The sequence below is a fragment of the Chiloscyllium plagiosum genome, chromosome 7 (genome assembly GCF_004010195.1).
Source record: "Chiloscyllium plagiosum isolate BGI_BamShark_2017 chromosome 7, ASM401019v2, whole genome shotgun sequence".
Taxonomy (NCBI): Eukaryota; Metazoa; Chordata; class Chondrichthyes; order Orectolobiformes; family Hemiscylliidae; genus Chiloscyllium; species Chiloscyllium plagiosum.
In genome coordinates, this window is record NC_057716.1 from 58,868,154 (window position 1) to 58,877,968 (window position 9,815).

Below are 9,815 nucleotides of genomic sequence, written 5' to 3' on the forward strand. Positions count from 1 at the left end.
AGGGCTTATGCCTGTAACGTCGATTTTGCTGCTCGTCGGATGCTGCCTGAACTGCTGTGCTCTTCCAGCACCACTGATCCAGAAGAAATTGTACGTCTAGCCAAGAGGAAAAGGGAAGCGTACATGGGTCTAGGCAGCTAAGAATAGAACGGGCCCTTGAGGAATATCGGAAGAGTAGGACAAGTCTTAAACAAGGAATCAAGCAGGCTAAAAGGGGTCATGAAATAGCTTTAGCAAGCAGAATTAAGGTGAATCCCCAAAGCATTTTATAAGCAGCAAGCGGGTAACTAGAGAAAGGATTGGTCTACTAAAAGATAATGAAGGAAGGTTCTGTGTCGAACCTGAGAGAATGGGTGAGATTCTGAATGATTACTTTGCATCAGTGCTCACTGAGGAGAGGAACATGATGAATCTTGAGATTAGAGATAGAAGTTTGATTAGTCTGGATCATGTTGACATAAGTAGGGAAGATGTGTTGGGTAGGCTAGAGGTTATTCAGGTGGACAAATCCCCAGGACTAGATGGGATCTATCCCAGGTTGCTGAGAGAGGCAGTAGCTGGGGCCCTGACAGATATCTTTGTAGCATCCTTAAATACAGGTGAGGTGCCGGAGAACAGGAAGTTTGCTCATGCCGTCCCCCTGTACAAGAAGGGTAGTAGGGATATTCCGGATAACTACAGACCAGTGAGCCTGATGTCTGTGGTGGGAAAGGTTTTGCTGGAGAGGGTACTGAGGGATAGGATCTATTTATATTTAGAAAAGAATGGGCATACCAGTGATAGGCAACATGGTTTTGTGCAGGGGAGATCATGCCTTACCAACTTAATAGAGTTCTTTGAGGAAGTGACCAAGTTGATAGATGAAGGAAGGGCTGTTGATGTCACAGACATGGACTTTAGTTAGGCGTTTGCTAAGGTCCCCCATTGTAGACTAATGGAGAAAGTGAAGTCACATGGTGTGCAGGGTTTTCTAGCTAGGTGGATAAAGAACTGGCTGAGCAACAGGAGACAGAGGTTAGTAGTTGAAGGGAGTTTCTCGAAATGGAGTAAGGTGGTGTTCCACATGGGTCAGTGTTGGGGCCACTGAGTTTTGTAATATACATAAATGATCTGGAAGAGGGCACTGTTGGTATGATCAGCAAGTTTGCAGATGACACAAAGATTGGTGGAGTAGCAGAAAGCATAGGGGACTGTCAAAAAATACAGGAGGATATAAATTGACTGGAGAGTTGGGTGGAAAAGTGGCAGATGGATTTCAATCCAGAGAAATGTGAGGTGATGCATTTAGGCAAGACTAATTCTAGAGCAAATGAACAGAAGAGCCTTGGGAAAAGTTGATGAGCAGAGAGATCTGGGAGTGCAGGTCCATTGTACCCTGAAGGTTGCTGCACAGGTGGATAGAGTGGTCAAGAAAGCATATAGTATGCTTGCTTTCATTGGACAGATGGACACTTTGGAGAGGGTGCAGAAAAGGTTTACAAGGATGTTTCCTGGTATGGAAGGTGCTAGCTAAGAAGAGAGGTTGAGTACGTTAAATTTATTTTCATTAGAAAAAAGGAGATTGAGGGAGGACCTGATAAAATCATGAAGGGTATAGACAGGGTGGATAGAGACAAGCTTTTTCCCAGGGTGAAGGATTCAATAACGAGAGGTCACGCTTTCAAGGTGATAGAGGGCGGAAGGTGCTTTGGTAAATTTCTGCAATCCATCTTGTCAATGGTACATGCCGATGCCACTCTATGCCCCAATCCCGAATTCACGATAGTCTGTGGGCTCTCCATTTCTTGCTTGAGCGAAGACTAAAGTAGTCCCTATACATTACTATCACTCCCCTTCAGGTGACTGAACGTGATTTTACATAGAATCATTTCTCAATTAACTCCATGTGCTTCCTCCAATAGAAGGTGATAGTGTTGGTGCCTAATGAAAGTTATCTATGCCTATCTTTTTCTGGAATATGTAGAACATTCTTCATTCAGTCCTATTTCGGGGCCCCGCACCCCTACTTCTTTTTCACATACACTGATAGTTGTATCCTTGCCATTTTCTTTTCTCATCCTCAACTGGAAAATTTAATGAATTTTACTTCCAATTTTCACCCTTTCATGGCACTTGCATAGTCCATTTCTGCCTTTTCCTTTCCTCAATTTCAGTTTTCATTTTTAGACATAAGCCATTAACCAATAGTGACTAAGTATATACTCCCACGGACAGCTCGAGTGTATTTCTTCAGACTCCACTTCCTGAAAAAGGTCTATTCTGTTCTCTGCTTTAATCATATCTGTTTAGTCAGTGCCAGTTTCCACATCAGTACTTCTGAAAGGTCTTTCCTTTTCCTCAACTGAAGATTTTTCAATCACCATGACAGGCAGAGTCCTTGATCATATCCATTCTGTTTTCTGTATTTCTGCTCGTCTTTCTCTCCCCACCCCTTAAATGATCATCAGGCTCCTCCTGTCCTCAACTTCAACCCCAAGCTCCCCATTCACCACATTCTCCTCTGCCATTTTTCACCACTATAATTCTACCAGTCTTTTTTTCCCATGTAAGAATTTTAAAGATATCTTCCCCTCCGTTGCACCCTGGTCCGCTCCTCCATCACTCTAAATGTCCTCTTTCTGTTCTCATACAAGGACAGCAGATAATATTTCCCCTTCACTTCTGTTCCATTCTGAAGTCATACTGGACTCAAAACATTCAATGGTTTCCCTCTCCACAGATGCTGCTTGACCTGCTATATAGCTGAAACATTGTGTGTGTTTGTTTCACCTATTTACTTTTCTTCCCATCTTAATTTCCAAGGGCCAAATAATTTCCAGGTGAAACAGCAATGTATTTGCACTTTTTTCAATTAGTATATTATGTTCACTACTCATAATGCAGGCTGTTCTACAACAAAAAGACCAAGCGCACACAGTGATTGCTATGCAGAACACTTCCTTTCAGTGTGCAAGCACAACCCTGAGATTTTAATCATCTGCAACTCTAATTCTATGCTATCTTCACACTCTGACCCCTAAGACTCTTCTTTTGAAGCTCAATTCTAGATATTCTTAATCATTTGATTCATACATGTTATGATACCGTCTGGAGCAGTAAAAGGAATAGCACCTCATTGTTCAATTAAGTAGTTTGCGGCCTTTTGCTCAGCAACAGGTTCAACAATTTTGGCCCCAGTTTTCATCCACTTTGCATGTCCTTTTGGATGGCAGGTGCATTTATTCAAATTTGTCCCCATTACACCTTCTTAGGTTCACATTTTGTTCTTTTGCATGTTCCATTCTCATTGTCCAGGAGGCAAGGTTTGGAAGGGGAAAACAATAAAACTTATGGCGCCAATTAGGAGGCAATGTTTTTGGTCTCTAGCATTTTGCCAGCCCTGATTTCCCATTCCCCACAATGCACAGAGGCCATTAATTTAGTGGAAGTGGCCTCCTAGCAGAAATCCAGAGCCATTTGAGTCAAAAACTCTTTCGCACAAAAAGGGGTTTTGCGTGATGAGATGACTTGCAGCCTTTTTTCATTTGCTGTTCCATTTTTTTTCACTAAAACTGATTCCACATTATGATTTGTTGGAAATGTATCACTACTCGCTACCCCACTGTTACATTCATTTATTAGCAAAGCTACCCCACTCTCATTTTTTTAAACCTATTCTTCTGAAATGTTGTATTCCATTGAGTTCACGGTCTTCACCTTCTCCATAACAGCTACCATATCTTATTAATTTACATGTACTGTCAACTCATTTATCTTGTTACAAATGCTACACATATTCAGAGAAAAAACCTTCAGCTTTGGTATCTTCAACACACAGTTTTACTTACTTCAGCTTTTTTCCGGGCTTCCACTGCTTTCATGAGCATCATATGTTGCCTTCGCCTCTCTTTTTCCTGACAGTGCACAAGATAAATTTCAGGTTTAAGTAGCTAAGCTATACATTAATAACAATGTTCAAGTTGCAAAAATTTAGTTTCATTATATTTAGCATAAGTTAGACAATAGTGAACAGTTTACAATAAAACAGACAATGGCCAAGTTTGTGTACATTTTAGTTGAGGATTAGGAAGTAACATGGACAATCAAAAGCAAAACAGAAAAAGCAACAGATGTAAAGACAGTGTAAAACGAAAGCGTATGCTTTAAGTTATGTACGTAGTTCTTGGAAAAGCAGAGCAAACCAGTGCGATGCTTCTCCATAGCTGTCAGGTAAAAAGCGCAATGGTCGGCTTCAACAGGCTAATTACCTTACATCTGCTTCAGACGCAAAACATTTAGTAACAGGCCAATTAGAATAAATATGTTGTAATTAGCCAATTTCATAACATTTATTACCTGCATATCTAAGTTTTGAATGGAAGATTAGAGTTAGCATTCCAGAACATCAACTAGAGGAAAAATATTGAGCTATCCCACATCAATTATATCCAAGAAGAATTTTCAATTTTAGCATATATGCTCATATTCCAGCAAACAAAATTATTCCTTTTAATACTTCCAAATCAGTACCAGACATCTTAAGTTTAGCAAATAAACTTTTTTGTGGAGTGCAAAGGGTCACCATACTACTCTTGCTTCTTCTCTCAATCCCCCCTCTTTACTGAGTCCTTTAATTTCACACATTCTTCATAATATATTAATTATTTTAGATGTTGCATTACAAATTTATGTCTACAGTTATAATGGAAACTGCCTCTTTTAAAGTTATGTGTAACCTCAGTTTTCCAACTCTCCGTTCCTGTGCTGCAGACAAATTCCGTAACTAACTCTACTTTTCTGCTTCCCCTCAAATAGCCTTTTGTTATTTAGCAAAAGGTTACAGTATATCACATAACAAAAAAATTCTTACAGCAGCATGCTTTAATTATCCCACTACCCTTAACCTCACCACTTAAATACTATACTTGGTCTTGATACCCTTTGCACAATGCCAAGGGTGATCAATTAGCAAAATAACGGAACCTGCTCAGTGAATGAAGGAGCAATGGGACTTTCCATGAAACAGTAATGGTAGAATACAAGGTCCCTGCATAGAAACCAATGCTTCTTAGCATTCTTGTTATAAGTTTTGGATTTTCTGTTAAGAGGAAGCTAAGATGTGCTGAATAAAATCACTGATATAGTATCATTAAGTCCATTCCAGAAATTATATGAATAGAAATAGTACACTGAGAGTAATTTTTATCATTTACAATGACAAATGAATGTCAGCTGCTTAGATATCTCTAATCAGCTTTATCATCAATTTACTATCATCTACACGGAACTCAAAGCAAATGTGCTTAGCTTTGCAAAATTTGGTTTGCTGGAATGGCATTGTACTGGGATGTAAATAATAAAGTTTATAGAATGTGGGTAAGGAAATGAATTGTGGTAAAAATCAAACATTTAATGGCAGTCTATCCATTTCAGAAGGAATACATCCAATTTTAGGGCTTATATATTTATCCTTCTGTTGTCTCCTGCAAAGAAGTAAACTTATCTTTTAAGGAGACTGTTGAATATGGAAGCTACAGTTGTTAATTCAAAAAGTTTTGTCTTTTGAAATTATAGCAGATGTATGCAATGCACTGTGCTGTAAAAGCCATGCAGAAGTATGTAGTATGACAGCAGCCAGTGCTACACTTTATGCATTACTATGACAACCATATCACAACCAAATCACGATGCGGTGTTAGATGTACAAAAAACATACCCATACCATATCTAGTCTATGCCTCTCCAACTCCTGGTAGAAAGAGTTGGCACATCATTATGAAACAGTAATCACAAAATGATAAAACCAATTCATTTCATAAGAAAAATCACTTTCCCAATACCAAAGCAAGCCAACTTAACTTGAGAAAAAAGTAAGTATATTTACAATGAGGAAAGATAAATCTTCATAGTTTGAACAAATGTTTAATTCAACATATTCCCCATAGCTAAAATGAAAACACACAGTAGAGCTAAGTAATATTCACTAAATCATGTACTGTATATATACATATATGTGTGTGTGTGTGTATGTGTATATGCGCGCGTGTGTATAATTTACCAACCTGATGCTTAAGGAGAACAGCTTGTTGCCTTCTTAATTCCTTCTCCTTAAAAAGGAACAAAATATACAAATATTGAATGTATCATTTTATACAAGAAATGAACAGTGAAACAAGAGACTAACTGCAAAAGGATTACAATTCTATACCAGACATTGAACCCTGAATGGCATGAAGTGCAAAATTCTGATATTAATAAGGTAAAATGTAAAAGCAGCTCAAGTTACCAGAGAGAGAAATAACCAAACATGAAACGTTCCATAATATTTATGACAATCTAATGGTACACCATTAACAAGGTCCTATGATACAACTGGCTAAATTATTTCTTCATTTTTTTTAGTTCATGTCCCTACACAATTAATGTTTAATTACATAATCTCCCTACGCAATACCCATTGAAGGTCAGACGTCCAGAGATCCATCTAAACTAACCTTCATTCGTTTCTCGGCTTCCAATAACTTTGCATTTGCTGCTTCTTCCTTCTTTTTCCTCTTAGCCTGTGCATGCAAAACAGGTCTGGAGGTCATGCAAAAAGCACTACTGGAACTTGAAATAATCTCAAGCTTTTAAGAGTTATACACTATACATCACAGCAAAGTGCCAATGAGCTAGCATTTCAACAAACTTCAGCCAGGATATCTAACGACACATTTCCAACAATTTAACACTGGATATATAAAATATCAATAAAACATCCATAGTCTCGATACAAATCTTTACAAATACTTTAAACACTTGGAGACATAAAGAAAAGATTTTAAGGGCTATTCAAGAACTGCCTATGCTCGGGCCAAATGGTTGCAAGACCATGCTGACTGAAGTATGTGATTTTTAAAACTATACAAGACTAACACCACTCACAACAGGGGAAGTGCACAGCAAAATTGTCAATTTAAATCCACAATATAAACATGTTGTGAGGAAACTCTTCTCGCAAACATTTGGGTAGTGATTAAGCAATTAATGTTTTTAAAGCAATTTTAATTTTAATAAAAGAGTTTGCAAAAAGAGTCACATTGGGTTTTATTTCTCTCTTCACATTCACCAGATGTTTCCACACGAAATTCATTATTAAAAATTTCATTATATGAAAAATGTTACTGATACAAGAAAATCTTTGACTTACAAGATTCTAAATTAAAAGTGCACAAATAGAGTTTTTCAGGTACTGACAGAGTTAAAAGTGATTTTTACACGAAACAGCATTCTTGGTACTGTGAACAAAGGATATGAGATTCTGAATGAAGAACAAACAAAAATTATGCGCAGTGCTGATTAATGATCTCTGGAATTGTAAAAGCTATCATTTTAACATATCTTCTCCTAAAGCAAATGAAATGTCAGAATGCTTCAATGTAGAGGAATCTAGGTGTTCTCATGCATTCAGGTACAGCAGGTGATAAGGAAGGCAAATAAAATTTTGACATTTGTTGCGAAAGGAATAGAGTATAGAAGAAGAGAACGGTTGCTACAACTGTACAAGGCACCAATGAGATCACACCCAGAGTAGTGTACAATTTTGCTCCCCTTACTTGAGGAAGGATTAGCTGCATTGGAGGCAGTTCAGAGGAGGTTCACTAGATTGACTGCAGAGATGAGGGGTTTGTCTTACGAAGAGATATGAAGCAGTTCAGGCCTATAATCTCAGAATTTAGAAGATTGAGAGGAGATCTAATTGAGGTATCCAGCATGCTAAAGGCAATTAGCCAAGTAAACACAGAGAGGATGTTTCCTCACGTGAGGCAATCTAGAACAAAAGGTCAGATTTTGGACAGCAGATTTAAAATGGAAATGAGGAGAAAATACTTCTCTCAAAGGGTCGTGAATCTATAGAATTCACTACCCCAGAGTTTGATGGATGCTGGGACATTCAGTAAATGTAAGGAGGAGATAAATAGATTTTTAATGAGTAAGGGTTTGAAAGTCAATATGGAGTGGGCAGGAAAGTGGAGTTGAGGCTGAGATGAGATTAACCATGATCATACGAAATGGTGGAGCAGGCTCGAAGAACGAAGTAAACCAATTTGCTTATTTTTGCAGGTAGAATACCTGTAATTGTTAAATAATGTAAATGCACAATTTTACTAGTTAATAAACACAAAAAATTACCATCGCTTCCACTGAATGGATGCTCTGCTTTAAATATTCTATACTTCTCAGAATTCAAAGGTAGCAGCAAAATGAGAGGGAATATTGGTTCTGACCATACTGACTAGGATACTATGCCTTTACTGTCCCTGGTCAAAATTCAGTCACTCCATCTTGAACACTGTTGGTGTCTCCACACTACACAGACTGCAGCAGTTCAAGGCGGCAACTCAGAACCACCTTCTCATGAGCAATTAGGGATGGACAATAAATTCTGGTCTTGCCAGTAATGCTCACATCTCGTTTCAAAGAGAAAATCTACCCTCTGTAAACTTGAGGCCATCCAAAACTCTCCTACCTTTGGCCCTTATTCCCAAATTCCATTCACCCATTACTCCTCTGTTTTCTATCATAGATTGGTTACCCAGCAAGTAATGCCCCAGTTTTAAAATTTGCATCCTTATTTTTAAATCTGTTCCTGGCTTCCCTCTCTTTTAACCCAGCCTTGCAATCCTCCATGCCATACTGGTGGTAAACAGCTTGTTACGCCCCATGCTCTGGACATCTTCCCTATACCTCTAACTTTCTGCCTCTATTTCTTGTTTACCCTCAATATCCACCTCTTCGACCAAGATTTTGGGCATCTACTCTGTGACTCAATGTTAAATTTCTACTCCATAATGGTCAAGTTGCTTTTACCTTGAGGGATTTTCTTGTGATAAGATGGCATATAAATACAAACAATTCAAATTCATTCAAACTGGACACCAATAATTTCCAGTTCTAAGTGTCCAATTTTGCATTACAGAGTGACAATGTAGGAGATTTCAGCTTGTGCAGGTGAAACAACAGTATCCAGGGTACATCTCAACAATCTATCACAAAACAAACAGGCACCCGGAAAGAACGATATACGTATTTGTAAAATGTTTCTTTCCAGGATTCTAGATTACTATTAATAAATCTTCGGAGTTATCGAGTTTGTAATGTTTGAGCCATCTGTATGCTGAGCTGAGACACTGCAATCAGAGCTGGTCAGCCAGGCAGATCCACAGAGAATAACTTTAAACATAACATGTCAGTCTTTGGAGGCTGAACTCCTGGAAACACTTTGTAATGATAGGTTTTGCAATTCTTACCAAGGTACTGCTTTCCAAAGTAAAAGAGAAAAAAATACAGAGGAACCTCGATTATCCAGGTACCAATCTTCTGAAAATCAGATTATCCGAAGGAGATCTCGAGGTCCTGACAGAAACTTTACATCAAAGACGTGTGTCCAACACCGATCACGTCTTTTGTTTACAGTGATTAAAAGTGATGCCGAGAACAGTCCTGGACTGATGGGAGCGGACGCACCATCTCTAAATGACTGACTCCCCACCCCCCCTCTCTCTCTTCCCACCTTTTCCGTGGAGTTCTACACAGGCTTGTACCCTAAACCCCACTTCCCCAGATAATCTCGCTAACATTGTCCTGTATGGGGCAGAAGTGGGACCTGTCAGAAAGCTGCTGAGACGGGGAAGAGAGAGGGGGGAGAGAGAGAGGGGGGAGAGAGAGAGGGGGGGAGAGAGAGCGTGCGCGCGTGAGAGAGAGAGATCAATCCTCTGTAATGTCTGGATTACTCCCCGTGCCATGTGGAAAAGAGGGAAGGATGAGGAAGACAGTATAGCTTAACATGCTTTTAA

The 9,815-nt window shown here is 38.9% G+C and overlaps 1 protein-coding gene across 14 annotated transcripts in view; it reads right to left on the bottom strand.

The window, feature by feature from the left end:
* Positions 1-9,815, bottom strand: part of baz2ba (bromodomain adjacent to zinc finger domain, 2Ba) — a 356,283-nt gene that overhangs the window by 86,341 nt on the left and 260,127 nt on the right. For 5 of the 14 annotated variants that reach the window (XM_043693834.1, XM_043693828.1, XM_043693829.1 and 2 more), the window contains 4 exons: positions 6,474-6,539; positions 6,042-6,086; positions 5,696-5,728; positions 3,828-3,893 (listed from right to left, as the gene is read on the bottom strand). In XM_043693834.1, coding sequence (XP_043549769.1) covers positions 3,828-3,893; positions 5,696-5,728; positions 6,042-6,086; positions 6,474-6,539 — 210 coding nt within the window. The remainder of the gene's footprint in view (positions 1-3,827; positions 3,894-5,695; positions 5,729-6,041; positions 6,087-6,473; positions 6,540-9,815) is intronic. The other 9 variants (XM_043693822.1, XM_043693832.1, XM_043693830.1 and 6 more) reach the window with 5 other exon arrangements.